Source organism: Arabidopsis lyrata (genome assembly GCF_000004255.2).
Source record: "Arabidopsis lyrata subsp. lyrata unplaced genomic scaffold ARALYscaffold_5, whole genome shotgun sequence".
NCBI lineage: Eukaryota > Viridiplantae > Streptophyta > Magnoliopsida > Brassicales > Brassicaceae > Arabidopsis > Arabidopsis lyrata.
In genome coordinates this window covers 20,426,103-20,443,352 of record NW_003302551.1, presented here as the reverse complement: position 1 = coordinate 20,443,352, position 17,250 = coordinate 20,426,103, and the positions used below count along the sequence as shown (strand labels likewise).

At 35.1% G+C, this 17,250-nt stretch overlaps 2 protein-coding genes and 1 long non-coding RNA gene across 5 annotated transcripts; 1 reads left to right on the top strand and 2 right to left on the bottom strand.

Moving 5' to 3' along the window:
* Nucleotides 1-51: 51 nt before the first annotated feature.
* Nucleotides 52-3,262, top strand: LOC9312705 (beclin-1-like protein). 2 transcript variants are annotated; one of them, XM_021025159.1, is made up of 10 exons: nucleotides 52-381; nucleotides 622-962; nucleotides 1,115-1,285; nucleotides 1,380-1,504; nucleotides 1,608-1,656; nucleotides 1,878-2,036; nucleotides 2,123-2,208; nucleotides 2,316-2,387; nucleotides 2,517-2,666; nucleotides 2,776-3,262. In XM_021025159.1, the coding sequence occupies exons 1-10, from the start codon at nucleotides 240-242 to the stop codon at nucleotides 3,020-3,022; spliced, it is 1,542 nt and encodes a 513-aa protein (XP_020880818.1). In that variant the 5' UTR covers nucleotides 52-239; the 3' UTR covers nucleotides 3,023-3,262. The 2 variants fall into 2 exon arrangements, with proteins under 2 accessions (XP_020880818.1, XP_020880819.1); XM_021025160.1 differs by having other exon boundaries at nucleotides 53-413.
* Nucleotides 3,263-5,681: 2,419 nt separating this feature from the next.
* On the bottom strand, nucleotides 5,682-6,392 carry LOC110228310. The gene is made up of 2 exons (XR_002331825.1): nucleotides 6,031-6,392; nucleotides 5,682-5,918 (listed from the first exon to the last, which is right to left on the bottom strand). It is a non-coding gene; the product is annotated as an uncharacterized LOC110228310 (long non-coding RNA).
* A 455-nt stretch (nucleotides 6,393-6,847) lies between these two features.
* LOC9314471 lies at nucleotides 6,848-10,828 on the bottom strand. 2 transcript variants are annotated; one of them, XM_021025164.1, is made up of 9 exons: nucleotides 10,372-10,828; nucleotides 9,530-9,673; nucleotides 9,105-9,260; nucleotides 8,666-8,771; nucleotides 8,246-8,434; nucleotides 7,968-8,124; nucleotides 7,570-7,871; nucleotides 7,381-7,470; nucleotides 6,848-7,112 (listed from the first exon to the last, which is right to left on the bottom strand). In XM_021025164.1, exons 2-9 carry the CDS (start codon nucleotides 9,542-9,544, stop codon nucleotides 7,051-7,053), a joined length of 1,077 nt encoding a protein of 358 aa, XP_020880823.1. In that variant the 5' UTR covers nucleotides 9,545-9,673; nucleotides 10,372-10,828; the 3' UTR covers nucleotides 6,848-7,050. The 2 variants fall into 2 exon arrangements, with proteins under 2 accessions (XP_020880823.1, XP_020880822.1); XM_021025163.1 differs by having other exon boundaries at nucleotides 6,849-7,112; nucleotides 7,381-7,485.
* Nucleotides 10,829-17,250: the final 6,422 nt, after the last annotated feature.

The window sequence follows — 17,250 nt, the reverse complement described above, 5'->3', positions numbered from 1 at the left end:
ACAATTGAGAGGACAAGCAAAACAATATAGAAAGATTCCAAACAATATAGAAAGATTCCTTCTGTCTATCATCCATCCATCCATCCATCCATCCATGATCATCAAGGTCGAGAAATCTAAAATTAGGCGGTGAATGATTTAGATTAGTAAGAAGCATCACACACACAGATTGATAAGTGTAGATAAATTCAAACCCAAACCCTAGATCGATTGCGTACGGAGGAGTCTCTTGGGAAGCGATGAGGAAAGAGGAGATTCCAGATAAAAGTCGGATTGATCCGAATCTGCCGAAATGGGTCTGCCAAAACTGTCACCACGCCCTTACCATCGTCGGCGTCGATTCCTACGCCGGCAAGTTCTTCAACGATTCCCCTCCTTCCGGTTAGGCCCTTTTTTTGGAATTTATGTACTGGGTAATTGTCTTCTTGTTCCTCATAGTTAGATACAAATTTCCGTCAGAGTTCAATTGTTGATTTTATCTAATAATTCTGTAATTTTTGCCTTGGAGAATTAGGATTGGTTCTTCTTCGAGCAAATTGTCGTTTCAGAATCTTACTTATGTGGATATGATTTGTAATGTGTCAAAATCCCTCACAATGAAATGTGTTTCGTTACATCCAGCAACGCAGGGCTCATCCATCCATGGAGCTAACAGTGTTCTTGGTTCAACACGCATGGACAACTCTTTCGTTGTTTTACCTCGACATAAGCCTCATCAGGGCATTCCTCCACGTCCTCGTGGGGCCTCGTCTGCTCAGCCTGATGCAACTCAATCTGGAAAGGCAATGGAAGAATCGTTTGTAGTTGTGTACAAGTCTGAGCCTGCTTCTGATTCTGGCGCTTCTCACAATCTGTCTCTTGAAGTGGGCCAAAACGGTCCATTACATTCAAACACTTCTGGCTTTAATGCGACTATCAATGTCTTAACACGTGCTTTCGATATTGCCAGAACTCAGACACAGGTATGATGCTTTAACGTTTTTGTTCTTGTTTGAAGGGTATATCTGCTGGATAAATTGGAGTCATTTATAGTCGCGATAAACTTGTGCTGGATAACTTGGAGTCATGTGGACCTGATAATATGTTTTACTTTCCCCGTTTTTGAATTCTTTAGGTTGAACAGCCATTGTGCTTAGAATGCATGAGGGTATTGTCTGACAAACTTGAAAAAGAAGTCGAGGATGTGACGAGGGACGTGGAAGCATACGAAGCATGCGTTCAGCGGTTAGAAGGGGAGACACAAGATGTTCTTAGTGAAGCTGATTTTTTGAAGGAAAAAAAGAAGGTATATTTCAGCTTTTAGCATATTGTTTTACTCTAAAGATGAATTGCATATGATGTTAAGTTACAAGTTTGTTGTTGTTTCCTGCTCTACTTAGATTGAGGAAGAAGAAAGAAAACTTGTTGCAGCTATAGAAGAAACAGAGAAACAAAATGCTGAGGTAAACCATCAACTGAAGGAGCTAGAGTCAAAGGGAAATCGCTTTAACGAACTTGAAGATCGGTAAGCTCTCTCACTGTTTCCTTATTGGCCAACGGTACATTTATAATGCTATCTTTTAATTTCTCACATGTTTTTATGACTTTTCTGGTTTCCTTTGTTATAGGTATTGGCAAGAGTTCAATAATTTTCAATTTCAACTAATAGCCCATCAGGTGCGTTGCTTGTGACACTCTTAGGTTTCTCCTTCATTTTACTAAATGATACTTTGGAGAGACAAGAGCTTCTTGATAATAGTTCTCTCTCATTGTGGTATTAGTGTTCATAGCAATTGATTTAGGTTTTTGTAGTCATGTTGTATCTGTGAATGTTTAGGCTTTATCAGCGTAACACTCATTTCTTAGATCTAGTGTAAAAGATATGTCTTTGTTAACAGGAAGAGAGAGATGCAATCTTGGCAAAGATTGAAGTTTCACAAGCACATTTAGAGTTATTAAATAAGACAAATGTACTTACTGATGCCTTCCCCATACGGTATGATGGGGATTTTGGTACAATTAACAATTTTCGACTTGGAAGACTCCCTGCCATAAAGGTAAGTTTTGCAACTTTCCTTGTATGTTTATAATCTCTTTCTGCTCATATATTTGTCTAAACATAGGTCACATGAAACATAATTAGGTTGAGTGGGATGAGATCAATGCTGCTTGGGGCCAAGCCTGTCTTCTCCTCCATACGATGTGTAACTATTTCCGGCCAAAGTTTCAGTATCCTTATTACTATCTCACAGTCCTTTTCCTTATTTTACTTTTTTTTTTGTTTGATACTGTTTACTGTATATGAAGTTTATCCTTAACCAGTAACTCCTTTCAAGATGTCGAGTTAAAATACAGCCGATGGGGAGTTATCCTAGAATTGTAGACAGCAACAACGAAACTTATGAGCTGTAAGTAAATTGCATATTCTTGTACTGGTTTGTTATTGGAGTTGAACTGAAAATAGATGTCTTGTGCTGAGTTTTTTCTTTGTGTTTCTTCACCCTTTTTAACTAAAACCTGTTGATAATCTTCGTCAGGTTTGGTCCTGTAAACTTGTTTTGGAGCACTCGGTACGATAAAGCCATGACACTGTATTTGATGTGTCTTAAAGACTTTGCTGATTTCGCAAATTCAAAGGACCAAGAGAACAATATTCCACCAGAGAAATGCCTCAAACTTCCATACAAGCAAGTCCCCACTCTTTTAAAACCAAAATCTTTGTCGTCTCTTATCTTTTTTTGTTAATGGGTGCAATGGAAAACCTTACAAGTTTCTCATATAAAATCTTTTTTGCAGGATCGAAAAGGACAAAGTGGAGGGATTTTCAATAACACAGAGCTTCAACAAGCAAGAGAGTTGGACCAAAGCACTAAAGTATACTCTCTGCAACCTCAAATGGGCACTCTACTGGTTCGTTGGAAACACTAATTTCCAACCTCTCTCTGCGACGGTCTCTCTGCCTTCTGATATATCAGCTGCTGGTTCCTTGTACGCCAAGCGAGGTCCTGATTCTAGTAAGCCCTCAGCTGGAAAAAAACCTTAGAAACTGATGATAGATTGACTGAAATCAGCGACTTTGTGAATAGTTTATAAGCATTTATGCCATAGCATCGAATAATAAGAAACACAGATGCTTTTAAGTTTTTTTTTTTTCTTTCTAGAGTCTTTTGTGTGATTATAGCCCTTTTTATTTCGTTAGTTTCAAGCTTTGTGCGTCTTTTCGGTTTTTCGGTTTCGACAACGCAAAAGACTAAATTGGAATGAAATTTATCACTGTGGCCAAGTTCAATCGTATCAAGATCTTACAGTAAAAAAAATTCGTGTTAAGCAAAATCTATGTTTGTGATGGATATAGTAAATCGTGATAGTGATGGAGCAAAAAAAAAGGGGTAGAGAAAAAAATATATATATTTTTGTTTAAAAAGATGATGACATGACAACTATGTTATCAACGCAGATTTGGTAAGTCCATGTATGAAATTTGAATTATTAAAAAAAAATTGGGGGTCTGTGTGACTATAGACAAACTTGCCAGAAAGCTATTATTTGATTTGATCTAATCTCGTCTTCATGGATACTTAAATGTAAGTGAGATATTTTTGATTCACACATTAGAAAGAAAAAAAAAGATTGGAAGTTCTTCTTATTAAGAGAAAACAGTATTTAGACAGCTAATTTCGAAGAAATTTTACCAGTTTTTTTTTTTTTTTTAACTTTACCAGTCACTAAAAAAGTCAACAATATTTTAGCCATTTTTACAATAATAAGAGCACTCCCATTGGTGAGTCCTAATTAAGGACTCCTTACAATTTTTTAAAACTAAATTTTGAATAAATGAGAGTTTAGTGTTTCTGTTGAATCCTTATATATTTTATTGTCCAATGGTGGAGTTCTTATGTGGGTTTCTTAAAATAAAATTTTTTTTAAATATAATATTATAATATTTTTTATTTCACAAAACATAATAATTATTAAAAATATTAAAATTGTAAACATACATAACATAAAACCAAAACAAAAATATAGAAATGAAAAACTTGAATGACGATAAGAGTTAAGCTTGATTCGGACCAAATTTTTGCCATATACGTTCAACCAAATCAGCTTTCAATTGCTCATACTTTGTCCGATCACGAAGTCGGGTTCGAGTGACTATCATATTACCGAGATTCAATATTGGTATTGGCTTGGCGACGATCACCATAATTCTCTAAGGCTTGATCGATATATTCATCAAACTTGTCATCCATCATTTTGTCGAGATTATAATGCGAAGAACCTGCCATTTTGGAATAAGTAGAATTTCTTGGAGTTAAAGAAGAGTGTTTTTGGGGTTTTGGAGTTGAAGAACAAAGAAGAGTGAAGACAATTGAATAAATAAGAAGAGCGATACATGGTTGTATATATAGAGAATATTTTCTAAAAATTGAGACAAGAATAGCTTTGAATACAAATTGTGGTCCGAATATTGTGATAGATACTACAAGCGGAGAGTAGAGTCCTCCAAACAACCGCATCTCACAAAAACACTTAAACACCAAATTGAACTTACCATTCTCAACAAGAGATGTCATAGTCGAGTTCCAAGAAACAAAATTTCTATCAGTCATTTCGTCGAACACCTTCCTGGATCCTGGCATCAGAAGTTTTCTTACAAGAACCATATAGATGAATCAAATAATTCCCAACATACACATCAGAATCAAACCCATTTTCAAAACCTCAACTTGAATCTGTCTACTCGCAGTGAGACCTAAAAACGAAGCACAAGCCTTGAGAAGAAAAGGAAAAGTAAGCTTATTAGGTTTGATTCCTCGTCTCTCCATCTCAGAATAAAACCAAATCGATTCTACTGGAGTATCACTCGAAGAATAGCCTCTACTGAGCATATTAATTCCAAGTAGAAGGAGTCGAATCTGAAGAGTGAAGCAGAAGGGTTCGCACAAAGGTAAGGTCTTTGAGTCAAAGACTTTGACGAGGGATAGTGATGAACCCCGTACAAGCTCGCTGATGATAAAGCTGCCATTTTGGAGTGAGGAGACATGGATTTGACCATGGATCTGTAGAAGATGTTTAAATGAGGAACATAGCTTGAGAAAGATAAGACATTGGTGTTTCCTGGATTTGAAGCTTGAATCTGAATCCGTAGAGCTTCGGAGAAAACAAGGAGGAGAGAAGACAAATCGATTTCGAAGGTAAAAAAAAACACGGGATAGTAAATTTTTTTTTTTCTACAGTTTTCCAATAAAAGAATGACACGTACACGAACCTTAAAAACCAAAAAACACCTAATGCAAGGTGCGAACCTTGCTTAATACCACAATTTTGAATTATTTTTTGACTTTTTTTCTTTAAGATTCTTCTAAGAAACTCACAAGGTCCTCCCAATGGACCTGCTCTAATGGTTTCTGGAAATGTGTTTACACGTTACCGAGTTTCTAAACTTAATTGAAGGGTATGATAGCCTCACGCGCTTGAATTTCGAAACTTAATAAAAACAGTAGGCCTGGGCGTTCGGTTTACTCGGGTTATTCGGTTCGGTTTAATCGGTTTTTCGGGTTTTTCGGGTTTATAAAATTTTGCCGAATTGAACCGAATAATAATTCGGTTTGGTTTAATCGGAACTCGGTTTTTTCGGTTCGGTTCTAGGACTAAAAATCAATTCCGAAGTAAACCGAAAATTTTTCTACTTCGGTTTTTTTAAACCGAATTAGACCAAAATCAAGATAATGGGCTTCGTAAACAGAAAATTACAATTACAAACCAATAAATAATGGGCCGAAACAAACAAACCCAAGCCCAAATTAAATTAAATTACAATTACAAATCCAAATCCAAAAAAAATTAGGGCTGCTGAAAGCTTGCCGCCGCTACTCTCTTCCTAGCCAACGAGCCGTCGCCGTCGCCGTCGCCGTAGAGAAATATTTCTCCGATGAGATCTATCACCAACCATCATCAAAACCACATCGATTCAAATCCATCATAAAATTAAGAAAAAAAGGAAAAGAAAAACAAAAACAAAATTGAAAATCGTTAGATCTGAAGACTTACTTTCTGAAAACAAAATCTGGTCGAAGCTAGTGATGAACGGCCAACCCATGTCGAAACTGAACCACGGTATCGATGTTGGAGAGTCTAAAAAAGAAGTAAGGAGAAGAAGAAAGAAGTAAGGAGAAGAAGAAAGAGTGGAAAAAGAAGGATCGTAAAGGAGAGGAGAAGAGATGAAATGAATTAGATCTAGGGTTTTATGTTTTTATACCATGTTCCCTTAAACCGAATTAACCGATCGATAACCGACTACCGAACCGACCCGAACCGACATCCGATTGCCCAAACTAATTTTGCCGTTCGGTTTGGTCTAATCTCTTCGGTTTTCGCCGAAAACCGAAAATCTCGGGTTGATCGGGTCGGTTTGATCGGTTTCTGCCGTTTGCCCAGGCCTAAAAAACAGCATAAAACCTACAGATTTTAGCTGCGTGTAGATAACTCGCGCTAAGTGCGCGTGGCTATATTTTATCCAAAAAGACGGAAACAACTGTTGATATGGGCTAATATACCGGCCCTTTTAATGACGGCCCTAAGGCCCTTTTTATAAAATATATTCGCTCATTTCTTATTGTATTGACGACACTGTTAATATATTCGCTCTCAATTTAAATGTCCATGACAATGACACTGTAGCTTAAGACAAATTTCTTGTAGGACACTAAACCGTATTGTCTCATATCCGGTTTGATGCAGAATGCTGCTAAAGAGTTGGACTACATTTACAAAGTTTTTTGTAACTCATACCTCTAAAAAGAAAGGGATTTTAAGAAAAAAACAAATTTAAAGATAACTAGAACATAAAATAGACCAAAGCATAGGATTGAAGCAAATAAAAGACAAAGAAACTAGTCTAAGCCTATTTCTTGATTCATTTAAGAGAATTGTAATAGAGGTACAAGGAGGCTACAACTGCAGCTTCATTTTATTCAAAATGCTTTGATTTATATATATCAATATTTGTTATTTTAATAATGCTTTGGTGGTTTATCTGAAAGATGATTATGGCCGTCGCTACTTTTCAATTCAAGGCTTCTCTTCATCTGAATTAGAACGAGGTCCAGGCACCGAATCCACGAAAAACTCCTCTATGCATGCAGAAAAGAGATCATCATGTGCATCAATCATAATCAAAATTAAAGAGATAATGATCATAATAAAGCATAACAATATATCAACCAAACTTGAAGTTTATGTTCAGCTTTGGATTGGGTTTTTCAATTGTTAAGAGTACCAAATGTAGTTCAATCTGATTCTGTATGATATCTATTTATGTTCCGGTTTGGTTTTCTACGTAAATGTTTTCAAGACTGGTGAAACCGGAGGAAGAAGAAGAGTTGAAAAATGAGAGAGTACCTATATCCTCTTGTTCAGGAGAATCCAGGAAAATCTCTGAATCAGATGGAAGAAATGGAGAGCCTGGATAGTTTCCTAAGGCACCTAAATCTGCAACATACATATCTTTATCTGATAATCAGCTCTCTCTTTATAAAACTGACAAATTCCATACCCCAAAAAAAAGACAAGGATGTCATTGAAACTTACCTCCCAGATTTGACAAATCTGCCGTGAGATCAGAAAGGCTAAAGTTCCAAGGAATCTGATCAAATGACCTGAGGGAATCTCTGGAATTCCCGGCTCCTTCTCCATCCGGTCCAACGTCAGATGTGAATGCTGAATCAAGCACTGAAGTGTCCATTACCATACCCGACATGTCTGAAGCAGCAAACGGAAAGTGTCCGCTTGACGCAACAGAAGCTGGGCTCGCTACCATCTCAGGCATCCCACCACTGTTTGGTGGAATCACTTGAGGAGTTGCATCATTCGCAGTTGTATCGATCACCATACTAAGAAAAATGGAGATTTAGGTTAGCACATGCCATCAACCGATAATAATCATTCTACCCGAAATAAGTTAACTTATACTGCGAGTTAGTTCTTACTCATTCGCTGTATTCATCCTCAACGGATGGAAATTCGCAGGGGCAGGGACTCCATTAACAACATGGCAGCTCGATACTCCCATTGCATCAAGATGGGGATGGCCTGGAACATGCATTTGAGGATGTTGTAGTACTGGGTATCCCATTGGCATGTTAACTGCACTGCGAAACAACAGTGTTAAATAACAGTGAAGTTCAATATAAAACCTTTTTACTTGTGACTTTTTCAAAAAATACTAGACAAGTTTTTAGGTGATATAGGGTTTCAGACTTATTACCAGGTGCCATGGGATGCATTCCGTTTTGTATCGGTGCCAGAGGAATTTTTGGAGGTCCAGGAGAATACTTCATGAGATGGTACTGGTGCTCAAGCAAATGATTGAACAAAATTATTTGCTTCTTCAGTTTCAACCTTATATAATAAGCCCTGAAAAAGTCTGCGTTTTCTTCTTCCAATTTCTGCCAAACTGGTTTTCACACATAAAAAAAGGAGAGTCAGATACAGAAATTCATTTTATGTTTCACGTTGCTAATGCTATATAACTAAACGATATATAACATGCAATTTGTGTCACTCTGCAATAACACAGAAGATGGAGTTAAGCTAATGAGAATCTGAAATCTAAGACTGAAAGAAAGGCTATTATGCAATGAAACAAAATGAAGCAAAGAGATTTCAATAACCTACAAAAGCTTACCCAAGGTTGTAAATCCAGGGTCTATCCTTGCACGAGTCAAGAGGGTCTTCACGACCTCATCTCTGTTCATGTACAACTGAAGACATCTTTCTATCAAATTTTGAACCTACATCAACCAATTACCAAGTGTTCATTATCAGATGTTACACATATATGTGGGAAGACACAAACATATTTCCACTTAGATAGAAAGAGAGAGAGAGAGAGAGAGAGAGAGAGAGAGAGAGAGAGAGAGAGAGAGAGAGAGAGAGAGAGAGAGAGAGAGAGAGAGAGAGAGAGAGAGAGAGAGAGAGAGAGAGAGAGAGAGAGAGAGAGAGAGAGAGAGAGAGAGAGAGAGAGAGAGAGAGAGAGAGAGAGAGAGAGAGAGAGAGAGAGAGAGAGATGAAGCCTACTTTTTAAAAGTTAAAATTACAAGAAGGAGCTCAAATTTTTTTCTTACAAGTTCAATATCTTGTCTTGAAACTTTCCTACTGTCATTGCTTGAAGCAGATACAGAACCAGAATCTTGTATAGGAGCATCTATTGATAGGTTGGTTTTCTGTTCACCTTGAGAGTCATGTGAAGCTTGAGTGGAAGATTGTAGCTCTTGTGCGCACTGAAATTAAATAGTAGTTATTTTCTAATCTTTCTACAAGTACTAAGACAGTTTAACTATTGCTAGAACTAGTCTAGCTAGTAGAGAAATTTAAACTTATTATGTGAAAGTATTGACTTAATCCACCAATCTCAATAGCTATAAGGGACCAGTAACTACTTGTTACCTTACAAAAAGGAAAGGCATTTCAGAAGTTACACAAGTTTTGAAGACCACTAAGCCAATACAAGAAAGATAGCAAAAGGTAGAAGATTGTGTTATAGAAGAACCTGTCCGTTCTTCATTACTGCTGAATGTAAAGTGAATGCATCCTTCAATCAGAAGTGTTCTCTTTAGCACCACATACAACAATGCAGTCGATAGAGTTCAACATCTTGCTCAATTCGTATCAAAATTTTCTACCAAACAGTAATCTGAATAACAAAAGAAAATCATTTAGTCGATGGCCATAGTTTCTCTACACACTAATAGTTCAATACTAGTAGCTCAAGTCAACTAATAAACAATCAAAGCAATAAAATATATAGCAAGCTAAAAAGAAGAGTATAGTATAAAGTGAAAGCATTTTCAACAGTGATTAGTTTAATTAATCAATAAGGATGAAAAGTGAGTCACTCAAACATTGTTTAATAAGGTTTCAGATCCCAATTAAGCACACTCTACAGAATCTAACTAACAAAAATACTATTTCATTAAAAAAAAAGTTACACAAAAACTAAAAACTTAAACAAATCCCAGATAAAGAACAAAACTGCAGTACATGTGAAGTAAATAAAACCTAATTCCAGAATCTTTTTGCCATTTATGGAACAACAAAACATGTGCAAAGAACAAGAAGCTTTGATTTTCAAAAAAACGAAATCATTGATTTCAAGAACATGGAACAGAGTTTAGTGACTTCATCAACTCCAGATTCAGGATAAATTGCCCGATATGATGAGTAAAAGAACAGTAATATAATTAAAATAAAATTAGAAGAAGAACAAAACCCCCACATGAACAGAAACTCCGAAAAATAATATTGTAATAAAATCAAAAAGTATATCTAATGAGCAGAGGAACAAATACCAACAAAAAAAAAAAAAAAAAAAAACATCTAATCGAATCTCACCTTCCCGCGAACTTGAAGCCTTTGTAGCGGAACCCTAAATCTCACACACTCTCGATGAACACAAAGTTATCTCGACGAATTTTTAATAATAGCCAATATAAACACCGAAATTTGCCAACTAAAATTATCAAACGAAACACTGAGAAACGCGATGGATTAAACGAGAGAACTCTGATGAAATCCAATAAGAGATTTGAACTGGAGAAGATAGTGTTTAACAAAGATCCGACTGTCCTTTGAAGTCAAACAAAATCTCCGAAGACGGAGACAGCGAGAAGATATCGGAACGCCATTATCGAGAGAGACGAAGTTGCTTGCACAGAGATAAGAGTTAAAAAAAAAAAAAGAGAGAGAGAGACCAAACAGTAGAGTAGACTGGACAAGGTAAAAGAAAATGAAAATGCTTCTATAATTTATATTTCCCTTTTTTATAAATAAAATTCTATCTGTAGTAAATGTAAAATCAAAGAGTAGATTAGGAAAAAGGTCTAACAATATTATATTTTCAAATTTTAAATAGAAATATTTGCAGTAAAATGGTAAAATACGTGACCTTAGATTAAAATTTAACCGTTTGCAAAACCAAAATCAAACCGAACCAAGAGAAAGAAATCGAATTAAACCAATAGAACCGTAATGGTCGTCAAGTTGTTGATTGTTGCGTAACGACAAGGCAGGGCATGGGCATGGCCTGCTCTATGGATTTAGCATTTTCTTAACTATTCAACAGATTTGTTTCTTCAGGACCACTTTTTTTTTTTTTTTGGTTTAATGTTAAACAAGTTTTTTTTTAATTAGTACTAATGAAGAAATCTCTTATATTAATTGATATCAAATTCCGATTTCTCATAACGAGTGGTCCGAGTGCCAACACTTTATTAAAAACACAACAAAATAGTTTTGTGTCATTAGTCAATAGGCACCAAATAAGATCGTTTGATTGCCAACTATATCATTCCGCGCAATGTTGACTTGCGTTTCCCTGAATTTTTTTTCTCTCTTTTCCCATCTAATTTGCTATGTGAAAAAACAATTCATTCATATTTAAAAGTCTAAAATCCATGATATGAATCTCAAATTATTAAATTCTATAATGTTTGGTCAACTGTCAAAAACAATGCATTTATATCTCTTTAACGTCTAAGTTTATTACTCTAAAACAAAACAATACTATTTTTTTTTTTTTTTTTTTGACATCTTTGGATCGACAAAGCCCGATCCATAGCCAATCCCTACTACGCGGGGTAACGCGACTTAGTGGAGTCGAACTCCAGTGGAAAAGGCGGAGTCGAATGTACTTAACCATTTGACTAAAATCACGTCCCACGAAACAATACTAATTATGAGCTCGTTTTGATAAACTCAGACGTTAAAGAGAAATAATTATTGTTTTGGCATTTTCTCCATACAATAATAATAATATATCACAGGTGATGGCTACACAAAAAGAATGATGGGCTTTTCTGTTTTACTTATACTTCAGCTAATGAATTGCAAAGGTATGTTCAGTCAGCTTCTCCCAATTGTATGAATTATTTATGGTTCTTGGTTCTAACTTCTAACAACGTCTTTTCCTCTATCAACGACAGGTTTCACCCATATGTCTCTGCCTTTTGATTTATTGGAGTCTTTTATTGAACCTAAAAGTGGGTCAACATTTTTATGTCTAATTTTCTTCTTCTCATTGACGATCTCCATTGCCGTAGAATTCATTAGGGAGTGGATGGAAGTTAACTAGTTTTGGGTTTAAAGAGCTTAAATCCAAAGAGCTTAAAAGAGCAAACCAAAACTGTTATTTTGTTGACTTTTGTGATCAGGATTTGTTGGACCCTTTTCTCAGTTGGGATGATACTCGTTTTTCCCGTTGAAGTCAAAATGGTGGAATCCACAAAGTCGGAGAAACTGGATTGGGATGGACAAGAGTAACAAACTAAATAGAAGACTTTGACTTTGTTCTTCTACTACTCATATAGTTTAATTGGTCTTCTATTTAGTCTGTTGATGTTTCATTTATGGTTTTGTTTTATTTTAGGGTTTTGTTTTGGGTTGAGTTTCTACTCTATTTTTTTTCATTGTTTTTCGAAACTAAAATAAACTATTACAAAGGGAACACTATGAATTACGATGTATGAACAACCAACGTTGTGTGTTGAAAAATAAATGAGCAAGCCATTGTTTTTCTACTAATCTAGTAAAAGTCCCAAAAAAAAAAGAAGGGGGTATGTATCTTATGTATAAAAGACAAAAGATATAAACAAATTTACATTGTGTCTGAATGAATTTTTGTTTTGGTTTTCATATATATGTTATTTTTATATTTTAAGTGGTTTTTCATATGTTAACATCTTGCGTCTCTATCAATGATGACTGGTAAAGCCCATTTCAATACGTACGTACCCGTAAATATATTATGCATCTTGGCATGACATATGTTTTGGGCTCACAATTATGTTTTAATTCTATATCAGTATATCGAATTGAGCTTTTTAAATATTCACCAGTCCCAGTGGTATCATCATTTACCTTCAGCTGGATCCTAAAGTAACAAAACTCAAAACATTTCATTCTAGAAATGCCTTAACCTGTCCGTGCCTAAAGACTGGAACTTTCACTGTTTGATTCAATTCCTTGAGTCTAACATTTTGAACTTTTGAGTTTACAACAAAGACATTTATGAACAACTAATGAATATTGTATATACATGGTAGCTTTCTCTAAAGCTTATTGCCATTAAATTGAAGCATCAAGACCCAAAAACTGCATAATACGATAAGAAGACACTACAAAATAACCAAAACTATTTAGCTAAACCAAATCAATTACTGTTCTACCAATCAGAGGGTTTAGTGTGGAAGAAGAACATATTCTTCCACCTCGAATAGATGGTATGATATGAATGTTTACCATTGCAGTTACGTACGATATAAAAATTCTATCTTGTTAAAAGGAAAAATATGCTAATTATATGAGCAACATGGCGACAAAGTTTTTGACAGCTAGACACTAGGATTATGACAACAAATATATAAACAAACTCTTATCCTAGTATATAACGCGTCGTGAGGACCATAAGTCCATAATAACAAATATAGAAAGAGCAAAATCCAACCGTTTGCTTATTTACTTTAACTTATGTTTTGGGTTGACAGTATTTCTAAAAAGAAATTATCCTTCTTAATTACGAGCGATGTAATGTCTTCTTTACATATTTTAGAAACAAGCCACGCTAAAAGGTTTAAAAAAACATTAAGCCAAAATTGTCATATAGTATAATATATTTGAGTTTTAGGGTTTGACATGCACAAAACTTTACTTACAAGTTGGGCTTTTTAAAACCTTTTTCTCCGCTTGGGCTTTTTAATAATAATATTGCGAATAAAGAAGAACAAACAGTTCCACCGTGCTAATCAGGAAATTAACCGAGCTCCTAGAACTCTCTTTTTTTTTGTCTCATATGTTCTGTTCGGAAAAGCTTTGGAGGTTACTCAAAGGGTAGAATTGGAAATTAATCGAGCTCCTAGAACTCTCTTTTTTTTTGTCTCATATATTCTGTACGGAAAAGCCTTGGAGGTTACTCAAAGGGTAGAATTAGAAATTCAGGGAGTGTTTTTCAATGACCAAATTACTTTCATTTGAAACGCTTTTATAAATAAGCAAACAAACCCATATCGTCTCAGAAAGCTGTGAGAGAGAGAAAAAGAGTGGGTGGGAGAGGAAAAAGAGAGAGAGAAAAAAAAAATGGATGGAGATGGAGTAGATCGGGAAAGAGAAGTTGGGATGACCGATTTTAAGATTTCAGTGGGTATTCTCGTTATCATTTTACATATTTTAGAAACAAGCCACGCTAAAAGGTTTAAAAAAACATTAAGCCAAAATTGTCATATATAATATATTTGGATTTCAGGGTTTGACTTGCACAAAACTTTACTTACAAGTTGGGCTTTTTAAAGCCTTTTTCTCCGCTTAGGCTTTTTAATAATAATATTACGAATAAAGAAGAACAAACAGTTCCACCGTGCTAATCAAGAAATTAACCGAGCTCCTAGAACTCTCTTTTTTTGTCTCATTTGTTCTGTACGGAAAAGCCTTGGAGGTTACTCAAAGGGTAGAATTGGAAATTAACCGAGCTCCTAGAACTCTCTTTTTTTGTCTCATATATTCTGTACGGAAAAGCCTTGGAGGTTACTCAAAGGGTAGAATTGGAAATTCAGGGAGTGTTTTTCAATGATCAAATTACCCTAATTTGAAACGCTTTTATAAATAAGCAAACAAACCTAGATCGTCTCAGAAAGCTGTGAGAGAGAGAAAAAGAGTGGGTGGGAGAGGAAAGAGAGAGAGAGAGAGAGAGAGAGAGAGAGAGAAGTTGGGATGACCGATTTTAAGATTTCAGTGGGTATTCTCGTTATCATTTTACATATTTTAGAAACAAGCCACGCTAAAAGGTTTAAAAAAACATTAAGCCAAAATTGTAATATATAATATATTTGGGTTTCAGGGTTTGACTTGCACAAAACTTTACTTACAAGTTGGGCTTTTTAAAGCCTTTTTCTCCGCTTGGGCTTTTTAATAATAATATTGCGAATAAAGAAGAACAAACAGTTCCACCGTGCTAATCAGGAAATTAACCGATCTCCTAGAACTCTCTTTTTTTGTCTCATATGTTCTGTACGGAAAAGCCTTGGAGGTTACTCAAAGGGTAGAATTGGAAATTAACCGAGCTCCTAGAACTCTCTTTTTTTTGTCTCATATATTCTGTACGGAAAATCCTTGGAGGTTACTCAAAGGGTAGAATTGGAAATTCAGGGAGTGTTTTTCAATGACCAAATTACCCTCATTTGAAACGCTTTTATAAATAAGCAAACAAACCCAGATCGTCTCAGAAAACTGTGAGAGAGAGAAAAAGAGTGGGTGGGAGAGGAAAAAGAGAGAGAGAGAGAGAGAGAGAGAGAAAAAAAAAATGGATGGAGATGGAGTAGATCGGGAAAGAGAAGTTGGGATGACCGATTTTAAGATTTCAGTGGGTATTCTCGTTATCATTTTGTGCCTTTGTGAGTTCGGCTTTCTCGTCTACATGTTAGGAGAAGATGTTGCCCTTGGAATCGTGTTCAGCTTATTGGCCTTCTGGTTGGTCATCCATCGTATTCTGGAGTTCGTTAGAAAGATCAAGATTGATGCAGCTTTTATGAATACATACATTTACATCAAGCTTCCGTGGGGCTTCATCTGGTTTTTTCTCTCTTTCACTGTCCTGAACGGCTTAGTCTTCTACATAGCCTATGTCTACCAGATCGGTAACTTTTTCGTCAAGTCTAAAGTAAGTTCAGATGGATTTACTCTTTTCATATGGGTAATTTCTGCCATTTTCGAGTACTACCGTTTTGCTTTAGCTCTGACTCTCACTCTTTTTTATATCTATGTAACGTGGTAGTTTGTTGTTGAGTTCTTCTTTCAAAAAAAAAAAAAATGTAGTAGTTTGTTTTATTTATCTTGTTCTTTGTTATTCCGTTTTATGTAATATGAGTGCAAACAAAATGTTATGTACTTTCGGTAATTTTTAGCTTTATTATCTTGTTCTTTGTTATTCCGTTTTATGTAATATGAGTGCAAACAAAATGTTATGTACTTTCGGTAATTTCTAGCTTTATTTTTTCACATTATATATTCACACCAACATCGACAAAACTAATTTATTCTTCACTGATAAAAAGATTATATTGATCGGATATATAGGATCCCATATATATAGAGTCCACTAGACAGAAATTAAAAGATACAAAGAGAAAAAACAAGCCGATCAAGATGGATATATGATACACTCTCGTCTTCAAAAACCAGATCTGAAGCGAACAAGGATAATTATCATGTAGCCACATACGATTGAACCCAAAATCACATAAACACGAAAACCTAATTTATTCTACTCCTTATTTTATTCTGTAGACAGAAATCCAAAATATATCAAACGGAACCAAAAACATTTTTTTAATGGTGGTACACGTATTTGTTTGTTCTCTGCCTACGTTGACACGTGTCAATAAAGTATTGGCGGTCAAAGGTAAGGAACCTATCAGTAGAGTGCACTCATTTACTTCAAATGCCCATAGGGCTCATAGGCTCATTAATATCACAGGCAAATGAACCTCTCTTCTTTTATATAAAAAAAATATTAGTAAAACTTTTTCATTTTTACTGACATTCACATCTTTGACTAGTTCCATTCATATGTAAATAAATGTTGGTAAGTAATCGTCTTCCACCCCAAGAAAAATAATTTTCTTTTAGCATAGCTCGATTAAATGATCAATTATTTATGTTCGTGATGGACTAAAGGAGCAACATTTAAGATCATAATTTTTTATTTTTTTTTAAAGTAAAATTTGATATACATATAGCCTAATTTTTTTCCAAATTCTACACAGGCTTAAGTGAGTATATAACGTAAAGATAAATACCATATGCATAATACTGTAAATAAAAAAATAGTACTCCACTAGATTTTAACCCGCGGTACACCGCGAGGCTATATTTTCTTAAAAAAAATCAAAATGTAGAAAATTAAGGAAGATATGAATTTATGATTCTCAAAATCGTGTTCGTAATATCTTTAATTAATATTTTTCAAATTTAAATAATTTAATGCCAATGGCATTCATCCGTAAATACATTCCAACTCCAGGATTTATTTGCTAAAAGTCATCCAAAAATGTATATATAGATTTTGTAAAATAGAGAAACGATAGTAAAAACTAATTTACATTTTCCACGTCTTCATGGTGAAGTCATGATGCCATTATGTTTCCGAGGCGTTGCAGAAGTTTTAAAACTACGATTACAAAATATTCTCTCCATTTTGTTTTGGAAATCGAGAGGTTGAGAAGT

Excerpts from the sequence above, each read along its gene's own strand:
- LOC9312705 (XM_021025159.1), top strand. The coding sequence starts at position 240 with ATGAGGAAAGAGGAGATTCCAGATAAAAGTCGGATTGATCCGAATCTG. Across the intron at positions 382-621 it reads CAACGATTCCCCTCCTTCCG|CAACGCAGGGCTCATCCATC; the intron begins GTTAGGCCCTTT and ends CGTTACATCCAG. Across the intron at positions 2,209-2,315 it reads TATTTCCGGCCAAAGTTTCA|ATGTCGAGTTAAAATACAGC; the intron begins GTATCCTTATTA and ends ACTCCTTTCAAG.
- LOC9314471 (XM_021025163.1), bottom strand. Across the intron at positions 8,125-8,245 it reads AATGCATCCCATGGCACCTG|TTAACATGCCAATGGGATAC; the intron begins GTAATAAGTCTG and ends TTCGCAGTGCAG. Across the intron at positions 7,486-7,569 it reads AGATTTGTCAAATCTGGGAG|ATATGTATGTTGCAGATTTA; the intron begins GTAAGTTTCAAT and ends TATCAGATAAAG.